This window comes from Oryctolagus cuniculus, chromosome 6 (genome assembly GCF_964237555.1).
Source record: "Oryctolagus cuniculus chromosome 6, mOryCun1.1, whole genome shotgun sequence".
Taxonomy (NCBI): Eukaryota; Metazoa; Chordata; class Mammalia; order Lagomorpha; family Leporidae; genus Oryctolagus; species Oryctolagus cuniculus.
In genome coordinates, this window is record NC_091437.1 from 104,201,321 (window position 1) to 104,216,842 (window position 15,522).

The following is a 15,522-nucleotide window of genomic DNA, read 5'->3' on the forward strand; positions in this document are numbered from 1 at the left end:
ATTTCTAAAAAAATTTTACCTTAATATGCTATTTTGAATAATCTATATTAATTTTGTTCATCTTTAATATTAGGATATTTTTAATTCATCATGTAATTTAATTTCTCCTTTTTCCATTCTACTTGAAGTTGAGCATTCTTAGCCCCAAGACCTTTCTTACATTAGAGAAAATATTTACTATATAATTATTATCAATAACCTAAATAATAAATTAATATTTCATTTTAATAATTATGAAAAATAAAATAACCTTATATTTTAACTAAGTATATTATAATTAAATAATTTAGACTAATTCAGATATCTTTGTGCTTCCAAATGTCTTTTCTAAACATTTCTTCATGTTAATTGCCATCTTCTAGACTTTTGAAAAATTTTCTCTTTCAATCAAAATTCATAAGTAGGCAAAATATAAATAGCATTGACTCTGTTATTCTAATATACAAATAACTAAAATAAAAATTACACCATGTGAAAGTCTAAAATGTAAAAAATCATTAATGTAAAACAGCATATTTAACATTGCTGCCTGAGAATTGGAAGGAGCTTCCTCTTGTAGCTCCTAAATTTCAGTTTCATTTTAGTTTATACTCAACAATTTTGCTGCTTCATGTTTTCCTTTTGACTTGTTAACAAGTTCTATTTCTCAACAGCTCTGTTTGCAGCATAAATCTAAGCCCTAAGAAGTGCCACACGATACCTAGAAAATCCCAATCCCCACTGGAGTCAAATTCCTCATCTTATATTTATGTATTCACTCTCATCCTTAAATATTCTGCTGTCTTACATTTGCCCTAATTTGACTCCATTCCCTCAGTTACCAAGATCTTCTCCTATTTCACAAATTCTTGCTGAATGGTAATCCACATATCTCAGATTCAGACCATCTACACATCTTGGGAGACTGACCATTTTTCTAATAATAAAAGCAGTATATGAAAATAATACATAATGCCTGTTTATATCTTTGAAACCTCTTTAGGACAGTATATGATTTTTATATGAAAGAAATGCTTTGAATCTTCCTAAAGATTTCCTGTTTTGGGAGTATGGTCAGATGTCTGGTGTATACTTGTTAAGAGTACTGTTTTTCAACATTATGATCCAAACAAAAAATCAACCCATTTATTTCCAGCCATGGGAATTATGATCACAAACTCTTAGCAAATATTGGTATAATATTTATTATTGCAACACCCCAAAATATTTTGTCCACCAAGACATATTGGTTGCCTAGGAACCAAATAGCAATGAAAAATTTTTAATCTTTGAGTCAAGGATTGCCTACAGCTTGTTCTCTTATAAAGTGACCTAATAGAGAGTAGAAGCATTGTTCAGTTTCAGTGTATGCTATGTGGATAAGATTGCTGCTGAGGTTGTAGTTCTGAGTAAAAGGTAGAATTATTGGAATTGTACATATATTCTCTAAGGTCAGACCAGACACCATTGTAACTGTTTGATAAGGGATTATTCAGCTTACAATATGTCCTTCATATTCCACTACTGCTTTTAATTTGAACTAATATAACCTCTGAGCAGTCAGCTGTTTATCATCAAGTGTTATACATAATGGAAAATGCAGTTTAAAAATATTTTTTCAAGTAAGCTAGAGAAAAAAAGATGGTTTCTCTCACTTCTGATTTCTATTAAAGATACTTCTGATTTCTGTAACCTGTTACACTATACACTGGTGATGAGATTTCCTAGCTATTTGTCAAAAGTATAGTTAATCACTAACAATTGTGAAAATTAAAATGTTATTTTGTCCCAAGTTCATGATATCCCAGGTTCATAAGGTCCCAAGTTAACAGAATTAGCCAGGCCTTGAAAACTTCAGCTATTTTCTTGATGGTCTCTATGAGGATTTTAGACTTCCCGAGTAAGGCTCAAGATACTGAGATCCAGTAATAAAAGTGATAGATTTTATTTTGCCCTTACCCTCTTTTTCATTTTCTCTTACAGAAGGTGAAGAAGATGCACAGCGAAGTTCAACAGAACAAAGTGGGGAAGCCCAAGGGGAAGCAGCAAAATCTGAAAGCTAATGCCCCACTTTGACCTTCAGCAACACCTGACAATGTCTCACATGTCCAGAAATGGCTGGAATGCATTTGTTTCCATGAGTGAAAAGGGGAAAAAGAAAATGGCTGTGCTGCATCCCAGGAGCCCGCTCATTATGTTAAAAATGGGGGCAGAGGCTGTGGCTGCAGACAGACTTTTCTCTACCTCTGTCATTAGCAATGGTTGAAATCATGTGGCTTGTGTTTGGACATCATTTTCAGATGGATCCTTTCACCTGACCATATGATGAAATGCTTGTAGAGAGTAGCACTGACCTAGATGATGATTCTTCCTGTAGCATCTGGCCCCTCACAATGTCAGAGGATTTAATTGTGTCTAATTGCAAAGGGTTGGTTGAAACCCAGAGTTTATATATCTCTGGCTCAAGTATTCACCCAGTAAATGAACCATCCAGAAAGCACTGTTTTTAGCATTGTGTATCCGTGTGTTACTGCTATGTTATTGACACTGTTTTGTATTGTACAATATAGATGCTCAGCACTGCCCCCTTTGAATGCTTATGAAAAACAAAAATTATGTACATTACTGTGAATTTTTATACCACTCATTTTTAAAAGGGCTGCATTTTTATTTTAATTTTTCATAGTGTGTTGGTGTACACAGGATAGGACACACTTTTTTAACCATAATCTTTCTCTTTGATCACTGTATACTGATGAATTGATTAAGCCTAAGACTCCTTTGCTTTATTACACAGTATTTGAAAATATCCATTAATGTGAATTTTACCAAAAAATCAATCTGTTGAGTGTCTGCACAGAGCAGAATTCAATTTGTGAATTTTGTTTTATTTTCAAGAGGAGAAACGTCTCTCAACTAATATTTTTAATTTTTAATTAGGAGAATTTTAAAGATTTGGGAAGATAGAAAAGAAAACCCTAGATAATGCTACGAACTAGAAATATTTTGTTCTGTGGAAACAAATTTCTCAAATGCTATATGTTCCCGTTTAAAGTTGAGAGACATCTCATCTTCACCAGGCTAAGACAGAGAACATGATCTCCTTGCAATCATGTGGACACCAATCACAAATGTAAAGCCCTCGTGTTGTGATTTTCATGGTTTTTTTTTTTTCAGCCCTAACAGATCCAAATGTTATTATGCACTTTTTAATGTTTGTAAACTTTTATTAATAATTAGTGTGAATTGCATTCTGATACAATAATAATTACCATCCTTAGAAATTTACAAAATCTTCATTGATACTGTTGGTGGCCTCTGCTGTTTTTTGACATCATAATACTTGTGTGGAATGTTGCCGTGAGCTGTGGAATCCCTCTGGTCAGTATTATGAAATCATTTGTTAGTTGTAATAAATAAGGAACCAGTAGTATGCCAGTGGTTCATGCATTACTGGACAAAAAGCCAACAATAGGAAATCCCTTAGCTGTCCTTCACGGGTTTGATACAATTCCAGATGAAACTGCATTTCAGCAGGTGATCTTATGGTTCTGCCAGGAAATCAGCTCTTCTTTAAATTTACAGACAAGATGAAGCTAAGTCTTCTCATAGCTCCCTTTGCAGTACTTTTCTACTACTGGGATAGGAATATGGGTCTCATTTGACTTTTAAACAGCTGTATTAGGGAAGAAAATTAGCAATGTCTTTCTGAGAACAGAAAGAGGACAGATTAAATTTTAGAGGACTTCTATCCAACCCATAAAGGGTCAAAATGTCCAGCTAATATCCAAGCAAATCTACTTACTAATAGACTCACAGATGTGAAAAGATGTTCCTGGGGCCTAGACAATCTAAAACATACTGCCTATATAATCACTTTTCAACATCCTCATTAACTATCTCCATAGCTTTCTTGTGAATCTAAAGTTTTCATCTTCCTTAAAGTTGTGGAATTTTAAACTGATTTCCTGTGATTTTGTAAAGTTTAGAATCAGTGCTGAGTATATGTGGAGGGTTTATATTCCTATGTGATATACTATATTAATGCATGTGGTGCCATGCTTGTCTTTGAATACATAAATAGTGCTAAATTGTGAATTTGTATGGAGCTTTTGATTTAGTTTGACCTCTTACTGCTACTTTGTCTGCTATATTCAATCCCAATCTGGGAAGGCAATGTCAAATCTGTGAAGGCATTCTCAAGCTTGGAAGGTAAATACTGACTTTCCAATACATCCACATTTTATAAATTTTGTTTAGCAAAAGTTCACAGTCTTTCTAATTTTATTTTAACATCTTGTACTTGCAAGTCAATAATACACATGGATCTAAATTTTTAAGGAGGAAAAGAAAGGGTAGAGAACAAAGGCATTGGTTTGATAATAGGCACTGGATGCCAATACCATCCCAATGCCAATGCAATCCCAATGCCAATGCTAATCACTTTGCAGCACATACTCATTTAATTTTCTCGCAAATCAATTAAAGAGATATTGTTATCCCACTCCACAGATTAGGAAATTAACACTCAGTAGAGAATAATTTTTCCAAGTTTAAAAACATAAAAGTGATGGAATTAAGATTTGAATCCATGTTTGTCTGTTTCCAAGGAGCTCTTTACTGCCATAGAATTAAAGGCAATTTTTGGAACTTTCAGAGATGACTTTGCTCAGCTTCCATATCTTAGAGAAGGAAACTGGGGCCCAGAAAGAAAAATTGCCTTTCTCAAGGTACTTAGGTGGATAATGATATAAATGTGAGTAGATCATAGAAAGTATACTTTAAAAAAAAAAAACCAAAAAATCTGATTATTTCTTATTTGGGAGACTATACCTTGCAGAAGAAATTTTTCTATTAGGAAAGCTACAAACTTACCATGATTCATATTTCTCTTTTTCTTCCATTCTATTTATTTTCATTTAACAAAATACATTAAGATTTTGGCTATTTGATTCATTTGCAACTAGTGTAAACTCGTCAGCTTTATCAATTGTAAGCATCTAATGCCAATGTACTGCTCTCGTAAATTCATAAAAATATTTTTCCAATAGGTAACAGATAGTGCAGCATCCAACTTTTAGGTGGTACTTCTTACTTAGAGACGATGGTAATGCACCCTTTTGGAAGATAATTATATTGCTATTATAGAGAATCAGTAATGGGTAAACAAATGTAACTGCTGAGCAACAAAACTGTTGAGTGACACCACAGTAATAGTAGGGAGGAAATGTATAATTATCCAGGAAAGACAGGAAAGGATCTATAATTTATGATGTCTTAATAGACTCTACATTGTTCTTTAATTAAGAGTGGCAGTCTCTGAACTCATTTGTGAGCCTGTATGACATGTATTTAGCAACGTTGCATGCTCACATAATTGATATTAAAAGCAACAAAATTTTTCTGAAATTTTCACAGTCTATTAAGAGTATTTATTGAACACACACTATAACTTGGTGCTAGTAAATGCGATGGAGAAAATAAAGGAGAAATCCAAAGCTTCAGCCATCCTGTGGTGGATGTACCCAGTGCTCCAGCTCCCCTTTTCCAGGTTTTACTCCATTAATTTTCACCTCTATTTCATTCTAGTAGCCCACTTCCTGGATGTTATCAACCAGAACCATTCCACATCATAAATCGTAGACCCCAGTATCACAAATTTATTTCTTACTTGCTTACCTGCAGAAAGGTGATGTCCAATAAGGAGAAAGACAGGCATTTATCAGAATCTCCAGTCAACATCAGCCCCTAACATTCAGAGATACATTCATACATATTCTTTGCAGAATCACAATCAATCAAACCACCTCCTTTTCTTTACTTCTGGGTAACTGCAAAATTTTGTAATAATGTTTATTCATTGTTTGAAATATCAGTTTAGATATAAATTCTACACAGCTCGCTCTCTTTCCATGTCCCTGGGGGACAGAGGAAGCATCCTTTGTTGAGGTTTTTTTAAACAATTTTCTTTGAGCTTAACAAGAGGTCTGTTAATTTTATGGAGTCTATGTATCCCAAGAGAAAGTCATTTTTCTCTATGGATGAGAACCTGCCATGATGTATGGATCTGTATTATGTAACTACAATCTCCCCATTACATTTGTTTGCTACATCCTCAGATCCTACAATGCTCATTTTTTCATAAATATGGGCATTCCACCTGGAAACTGGACATCCAGAGATATGTGGACAAGATAATCCTTTATATAGTTACATATAGTTATATATATATATATAATAGTGATATAGTTCTGTGTTCCATTATACTCTGACATGACTGTCAATAATATCACTAATTCTGAACCTTAGTCATATATAAGCAAATGCCAGTCCAACTGCATTCTCTGAATTAGACATAAACAAATATACCAATTCCAACTGACAAATATAAGAGATAATTTATGTATGTCTTATTAGTTTACTCAGTGGTATTTATCCTGGCTTACCATGGAATTTTTTTATACTTCATTTGTTTTCCTTTTCTTCAAAAAAAGTTTTCATTAATTAGTTTGTTTGTTGTTCCTTTCTCTCTGATTACTCTTCACCCTCCTCCTTCTCTACAATCCCACCACATATCATGGATCCCAGGGATTCCATCCTTTGCCCTCTAATCCTTCTCTTCCCTCTTCCACTCTGATATCATTAACCACCACATTTACAATGCTGAATCTCATATATCTTCATCTCCACCTCACAAGTTAATCCTGATCACCCTCCCCATTGGAGAATTAAACCTGGATTTCCCAACAGCATGTTGAATTTAAACATTTTAACACTAAATCCACAATATGATTTCATTTCCAAATTTGCTTTTTCTCATATGCTATAGAAATCATACAATGGTAGCAATGGATTACCAGCAAACTTAAATCAAGATTCCTAAAATTCTCTTAACTTTTCCCTCTTCCCCAATTTGTTTTTTATTTCATCTATTCTAATTCCTCACTATTTCCTGAAACTTCCCATTTCTTTTTGTCTGTAGTTCAACCCATTCAACTGCTTTTCTAACACAATGCAATGGCCAGCTCAGGACCTGCTTGTCTAACAATCTTCCCATCTATCTTTTTTTGACAGATAGAGTGGACAGTGAGAGAGAGAGAGAGACAGAGAGAAAGGTTTTCCTTTTGCCGTTGGTTCACCCTCCAATGGCCGCCACAGCTGGCGTGCTGTGCTGATCCGAAGCCAGGAGCCAGGTGCTTCTCCTGGTCTCTCATGCGGGTGCAGGGCCCAAGCACTTGGGCCATCCTCCACTGCACTCCCAGGCCACAGCAGAGAGCTGGCCTGGAAGAGGAGCAACCGGGACAGAATCCGGCGCCCCGACCGGGACTAGAACCCGGTGTGCCGGCGACGCAAGGCGGAGGATTAGCCTAGTGAGCCGCGGGGCCGGCCCCCAACTATCTTGCAACCAGATGCATCTTTCTAATGCATGAATCTGATCATGTCATGACTGTAATTAAAAAAAAAAGAAAAAAGCAAAAACACACACACACACAAAGAAAAACTTTGCTTAGTCAGGCAAAGTCTATTGTTGGTATAAGTACTACATTTTACTTTTATATAGCTTTTTCTCTGTTAGCTTTTTTTTTTTTTTTTTTCTGTTCTGAAAATGTTCTTCATGGTTGCTGGCAAATTCTCACTGATCCTTTTAGGCTATGTGCAATGCACTATTTTCTTCAGAGCTTTTTTGACTTGCAAGTCCATTCCCAAACCCCAGCCTAGGAAGTGAGCTCTTCCATATTCCTTGATTCCCAAGATTACAGATGATTTCACTAAATCATAGCTAATTGTTCCCATGCATCTCTCTCTAGCTACAGTAGGTCCTTTGAAGACATTTGCTTTCTTTTATTCATCTTTATATCCTTATTGTTTATAGACCATAAATATTTGTAAGTAAATGATGTCTACTCTTCTGAAACCCACAAGATAACTGGCACAGAATTTACACATAAATCATTTAGGGAAAAAGGCAACTCAGAGACAAAGTTGGTGGTGGAAAATAATGAAATCTGTGGAAAAACACATTACAGAAAATAAAATCTTCTGTAATCTGTCTGTCATTCCTTTTTCCAGTTTATACAATAGAATAACTATTTTTTAATAATTATTTATTTGAAAGACAGTTACAGAGAGAGGTAGAGACAGAGAGAGGTCTTCCATCCGCTGGTTCACTCCCCAAATGGCTCCAGTAGCCGGAGCCATGCCGATCCGAAGCCAGGAGCCAGGAGTTTCTTTCGGGTCTCCCGTGCAGGTGCAGGGGCCCAAGTACTTGGGCCATCTTCTACTGCTATCCCAGGCCATAGCAGAGAGCTGGATGGGAAGAGGAGCAGCCAGGATTAGAACTGGCACCCATATGGGATGCCAGCACTTCAGGCCAAGGTGTTAACCCGCTGCACCACAGTGCCGGCCCCAGAATAACTATTTTTAAATATGTACCTCAAACTATAATGTATGTACACACACATACTCACAGATTTGATTTGACTTACAGAGATAAGATGTCTAATAGGACAATGAATAGATAAATAGCAAAGTAGGATAAGCCATTCAGCTAAATAATGATCCTGGTAAAGGTATTTCTGGACACTAGCATGAATACTTTCCAGTGTGTCAGATTCAAGATTAGCCCAAAAAAGAAGGGTGCATGCTACAATCTTGGCCTAAGGAACACCAGTGTTCCTAGATCTCTAGGAATTTCTAAGAATATGCTTTACAAAAATGATGGTTCTGATAAGAGTATGATAAACCTCAATGGCAAGGATTCATAAGAAGAAAGGAAGTAGAGGTTAAAAATAGAAAGTGAATACAGATTTACAAATTCAAGAAAGCACGTTGATATATGTATAGACTTCTAAAGTCTTCTTCCTGAATATTGTTGTCTTTTAGAAAACACTGGTAATCAAATTAACACTGTACATTTAACAAGACTAAAGAATTATACTTTAGAATAATGAGCCTAAAAGTATGCTTTTAGATGCTGAAACTAAGAAATAAGACTGGCTAAAATACTGTGGTAACAGAATTCATCTTTGTGCTTTAGCTGCCATGCCTCATTTTACACATTATTTGATGATGGTGTGACTATTAGAACTCTTATAATGAAGTTCTAAGGTTTTTTTTTTTAAATCCCACATGCACTTTGGAATTTGTAAAACAATAAATAACTGAATTTCAAGGGCAATATTTATATGACACAACTATAGCTAAGGAGTGAGAACTGAAACAGAATCTGACTTTTCAGATGATCCTAAATAAAATCCATAAATCAATGAATTTTTTTCAGGGAATAATAATTGAGCATTTACTAAGTTTAAGTCTCTTTATTGGATATAATAATGGGTGCACTTAAAAAAATCCCACAAAATCCAATACACCGATAAAAAATAAAATACTCAATGGGGACTAAAGTCATCTTCCATAAATACCCACATCCTTTTCCTATCACCATTCCATACTTCTTATAAGGAATTTTTCTTCAGTTCGACTATCTTAAGAATTTATTTTCTGCTTGGCTGACTCCCAGGCCTATCACACAGAACTGAAAGATTAAGTACATAGAGCAATAGGAGGAGAAAGATTTGTGCATGAAGAATCAATGCCAGAGCTGTTCTCTTTTGGAGATAAATCAGGTAATGATTGAAAACTACCAAAAAAAAAAGTGTTTAAACCTAACATGTTTAAGTCAACTTACATAATTGAAAGTTCAAAATTGGAGGAGTGTTTAAAAAGTAATGAAATGGGTTTTTCTATAAAAAATTCAGTGGAGGGAGGAACTTGATAAGTGAGAGTCTTGAAGATGACAGAATGAAATAGAAACGAGAGTAAAAAGCCTTTTTGTAGATTCTCAACTAGATCTTTAATTTCCTTAAAGAGATACAAATAAATATTAGAATCCTATTCAATTTTTTTTTGGTTTTTAGATGAAACTTTTTGGAATTGGGCTCCATCAAAGGAAAGGCCACATAGGACCCCATGATTTATTAAAGTGCATTTGTTTAATAGAAATGGTAGGATAAGTATACACCTTTCCATAAAAATATGACTGATTGCTATGAGTGGTAATAGGTGAACATGGAATATCCCATACAGATTCTATGGGAGAAATTCACGCAACAAGAAATATCATGTAAAACAACGCAGTGAAATTGCTTATTGAAATACTTATGTCATTGAAGAAGGAGAAATTAGATATCCTACAGAGAAAAAAATGACATAGGGTCTGTGACGTAGTGGGTTAAGCCACCACCTGCAGGGCCAGCATCCTATTTGGGCGGCAGTTTGAGATCCGGCTACTCCACTTCCAGTCCACCTCCTGGCTAATGGGCCAGAGAAAGCAGCAGAGGAGAGCCCAGGTGCCTGACGCCCTGAACCTATGTGGGAGACCAGGAAGAAGCTCCTGGCTCCTGGCTTTGGTCTGGCCCAGTCCCGGCCATTGCAGCCATCTGGATAGTGAACCAACAGATGCAAGATCTCTCTCTATCCCTCCCTCTCTGTAATTCTGCCTTTCAAATAAGTAAATAAATTCTTAAATAAAAATCATAAGAAAAATTGACATAAACTAAGGTACCAAGGTAGGTAAACATGATATCATATTTTTAAAAAGTAATACTAGTAAGCTAAAGCACAGCATACAAGGGTACTTCATAATGTTTGTGGAAAAATTAAATTTAAAGAAGTTTATTTTGGTGCAAAAAGTACTGAAATGCATTCATGTATTTTTCATAATGTGTATTTTTCATGACCTTTTTGGAGGAATAAAAACCTGAGAACTTAGGAAGGAGAACCTGAAAGCCCAAAAACTGATGAAAGTTAACTGCAGACTTAAGAGTGTGTCTGACATAGTTGAGCAGTGGCTGATAAAGCAGCTTTAGACATCATGGAGAAGAGCGCTAACATCAGGCATGTTATAATTTTTTTTTTTTTTTTTTTTTTTTTTTTTTTTTGACAGGCAGAGTGGACAGTGAGAGAGAGAGACAGAGAGAAAGGTCTTCCTTTTGCCGTTGGTTCACCCTCCAATGGCCGCCGCTGCAGCCGGCGCACCGCGCTGATCCGATGGCAGGAGCCAGGATCCAGGTGCTTTTTTTTTTTTTTTTCCTGGTCTCCCATGGGGTGCAGGGCCCAAGCACCTGGGCCATCCTCCACTGCACTCCCTGGCCATAGCAGAGAGCTGGCCTGGAAGAGGGGCAACCGGGACAGAATCCGGCGCCCTGACCGGGACTAGAACCCGGTGTGCCGGCGCCGCAAGGTGGAGGATTAGCCTATTGAGCCACGGCGCCGGCCAACATCAGGCATGTTATAAACAAGAACACTTAGCTAGGCACAGTGTCCATGGCAAGGAGGCTAACAGAAACAAATGCATTCTGAAAGTCAGAGCTACGTTTTTGAAGGTAGTCTCAGGGATAGATATGAAAGTAGGCATCAGACTTATTTTGAGGTTAAGAATTCAGCAGCTGAAAAAGCCAAAGACGTCAGAGGGAAAATGAGAAGCAGCAGAAATGCACACAATGAGGCCTGGATGGGTTTCTTTCTGGCACAGCAGCTGCCACTATCCTTTATACACTTTCCACTCATGCCCTCATACACTCCTCAGTTTTTAAAGTGGTTCAAATGTAAGAGGAAAAGCATTTATATAGCATCATAGGAAGTAATAAGATGATTCCTTTACCTTTTCTTAGGGTAGCAGTAACTGTTACATTATGAACACGTATCAGATTCTTGACTATATTACCTCTAATTCTCACAATTACATTGAAATGTGAGTGTATTTATCTACCCCTGATTTTTTAGTAAATGAAAGTAAATAAATAAACCTTATTTATCTTTTTTAAAATTAGTAATCTAAGGCTCAGAGAAGATAAGTGACTTGTGCAAAGCCATGTAACTAGAACTGAAACTAATGCCTGTCTTTTCTGTTGACGATTCCCAGGCTCTTCCATGTACACAAGAGCTATGCAATAGAACAATAAAACAATCCAAACAAGTAATTTTACATTTTCTAGTAGCTACATTAAAAAACAAAAGGATGGTGGGCATTTTGGTGCAGCAGGTTAAGCAGCCACTTGGGACGCCTGCATGCCCTACTGGAGTTCTGGTTCTAGTCCTAACTCCATTACTTCCAATCCAGATTCCTTCTCATGTAACTTGATAGGCCACAAATGATGGCTCAATCATTCCAGTCCTTGCCACTCACGTAGGAGACCCAACTGGAATTCTGGGCTCCTGGCTTGAGCCTGGCCCAACACTAGCTGTTGGGGGCATTTGGGGACTGAACCAGCAGGTGGAAGATATCTCTCACACACACACATTCTCACCCTGGCTGTGATTCCTGCTCTCTGTCTCTGTAGCATTGCCTTTCAAAAAGATGAAAATAAGTAAATATGCATTTTAAACTAAAATCATTGATGTTTACAATATTGTCATTTAATATATAACCAATATAAAAATTGATATCTTCCCTTTTTCTTTCAGTATCAATTCTTCAAAACCCAAAGTCTGGTTTATACATATATCTCATTTCACACTAGCTAAATTTAAATCAAGTTATGCGGGCCAGTGCTGTGGCATAGGTAAAGCTGCCGCCTGCATTGTCAGCATCCCATATGGACACCTATTTGAGTCCTGGCTGCTCCACTTCTGATCCAGCTCTCTGCTATGGCTTGGGCAAGCAGTGGGGGATGGCTTAAGTCCTTGGGCCCCTGCACATATGTGGGAGACCTGGAAGAAGCTCCTGGCTCCTGGCTTCAGATCAGCCCAGCTCCGGCCATTGCGGCCATCTGGGGAATGAACCAGAAGATGGAAGACCTCTCTCTTTCTCTCTCTCTCTCTCTCTGCCTCTGCTCTCTGTAGCTCTCCCTCTCAAATAAATAAATAAATATTTAAAATAAAAATAATAACAAATAAATACAATTATGGCTACCACAGAGCATGTAATTTAAACAATATTCTGTTTTTCATGGATTAAATGGGGAAATGATTAATTTTGGGGTGATGGAGGTACATGGTATGCAAGTGTGCAAATAGTTCTTTTTCAATGATTTTCAACTTTGGCTATCTGTTAAAAATACTTGAAAAAGATTTTTTAAAAATTCATTTTATTTATTTGAAAGGCAGAGTGGTGAGTTGGCATGGAGGGACGTGAAGGAGAAAGAGAGACAGAGAGAAATTTTCCTTCTGATTATTTCACTCCCAAAATAGTTGAAATGGCTGGGGCTTGGCCAAGCAAAAGGCAGGAGACCAGAGCTCTATCCAAGTCTCCCATGTGGGTACCAGAGGCCGAAGTACTTAGGCTACCTTGTGCTGCTTTCCCAGGCACATTAGCAGTGAGTTGAATCAGAACTGGACCAGCCAGGACTAGAACTGGTGCTTCATCTGATATGGGCTGTTGGCATTGGAAACATAAACTTAACCCACTATGCCACAATGCCACCCACTGGAAAACATTTGAAACATATTTTCAATATATAAAGAAACTGAAAATCTCCACAGATTTTGATTTCATTATGGGGTAAAGTCTGGGCATCATTGTTTTCTGAACTTTATACTGAAGTGTAACAAATATTTAAAAGTATACACAAGTGCAATTTTATGAAATTAACACACTCAGGAAATCAACATTCAGATCTAAGATTCAAATATTCCCACAACTTAGAAATTGCCACCACATTCCCTTCCAGATATTCCCCTTTGGAAAGGGCTATATCCCCTATGACCGGTAAAATGACAAATCCCCACTTGTGCTTCCAGGGCTGGCTCTCTAGTTTAGCACAGAATTGTCTTCTAATACATTAACACTTATTGCAGGTTGCCTTTCTGTACAGTTATTGTAACCCACATGCCACAGCGTCCATCTTCTAGAGGAACTCTGCTAAAGAACACAGACAGGTCCTTCAAACTTTACATCTTGTGTACGAATGAGTTCAATCCCCATTCAGCCCTAGGCCACCAAGATGGCTCCATCTCTGTTGAGCTCTTCTTGGTTGTCTGATACCAAGGACATAATCCTCTCCCAACCTTTTCTGAACTATCCACCTAATTCTCCAACTGAGTTTCATCTCTCTCCTTACCAACAGATTAGATGCTGACAGCCTCATAAACATAATAACACAGATTTCCATTTCCTGCTGAAGGGGATCTAATATAAGAGCCAGGCTGACTCCTATTTCTTTGGTACATAATCCTCCAATTTTCATCTCCTGCCCCTCTCATTTATCACACATAGCCTCTGGTCCCATAAACTAATTCTATAGGAACATGGCTTACTCTGCTGCTCATTTACTTCTCCCAGATTTAAGTGATTTAAAAATATATTTATCGGGGCCAGCACCGTGGCTCACTTGGTTAATCTGCCTGCAGCACCGGCATCCCATATGGGCACCGGGTTCTAGTCCCAGTTGCTGCTCTTCCAGTCCAGCTCTCTGCTGTGGTCCGGGAAGGCAGTGGAGGATGGCCCAAGTACTTGGTCCCTTACACCCGCATGGGAGACCAAGAGGAAGCACCTGGCTCCTGGCTTCGGATCCGCATAGCTCTGGCCGTAGTGGCCATTTGGATGGTGAACCAACAGAAGGAAGACCTTTCTCTCAGTCTCTCTCTCTCACTGTATAACTCTGTCAAATAAATAAAATGTATATATATATATTTATAAGAAAATTCAAAATTGCAGTCTTCCATAGGTATTCCCACATTGACATGATCTAAAAATTATCATCAATTAAGACATTTCCTAACTCCAGTCAACCTAAGAAAATTTAAAAGTGGATCGGATCCTTGAGCCTCATGCCACAATAAGCCCTGAGTAAACAACTTCTAAATGTATTAAATACCCAGCAATATTTGGCGTGGCATTTGTTGCAATTACAATTGCTTCACAGTGGTTTTCCTTTTCTTTCCTCTGCTCTCACAACAATGCCTTATTGTACTTCCAGCCCATACAAGAATATTTTGAATGAGTCTAACTTTGCAAAGACAGCATTCAGAGTTGAAAAAAAAAGAAAAAAATGAACCATCTGTTCTCTCTCTTCGTGGTTCAATCTGACAATATCCTAATACAGCTGTCTTCCTCATTGACTCTATCCTACTTGGCCCACCTGCCCAGTCCCCATGTCCCATTTGAGCTTCCTCATTTACACTGTGTCTCTCCACATAGCTCTCCACCTACTCACATTCCTCTATTTGCTCTCATTTTGTCACTTCATGGTTCTAAAAAATTAAACCAAAAAAAAAAAAAAAAAAAACTTTTTTATTTGAAAGGTAGAGAGACAGAAAGGGCCAGACAGAGAAATAGAGATCTCCCATCCTCTGAGTCACTCCCAAAATACCCACAACAGCTGGGAATAGGCCAGGCTGAAGCCAGAATCCAAGAACTCCATCTGGGTCTTCCATATAGGTAGCAGGAAGCCAAGTCACTGATGCCACTGTCCCCTAGGCACCATTAGCAGGAAGTTGGATGGGAGGTATGGAGGAGCTGGGATTCTGATACGGGATGTGGTTGTTCTAAGCAGTGGCTTAACTCCTTGCACCAGCCCCTCTTTAAGATTCTTTTAAGGGGCG

General features: G+C 37.5%; 1 protein-coding gene across 2 annotated transcripts in view; it reads left to right on the forward strand.

Moving 5' to 3' along the window:
* The window catches only part of PKIA (cAMP-dependent protein kinase inhibitor alpha), a 95,264-nt gene extending 89,876 nt beyond the window's left edge, over positions 1-5,388 (forward strand). For both annotated transcript variants that reach the window (XM_008255683.4, XM_002710648.4), the window contains one exon: positions 1,963-5,388. In XM_008255683.4, coding sequence (XP_008253905.1) covers positions 1,963-2,042 — 80 coding nt within the window. In that variant the 3' untranslated portion in view covers positions 2,043-5,388. The remainder of the gene's footprint in view (positions 1-1,962) is intronic.
* Positions 5,389-15,522: the final 10,134 nt, after the last annotated feature.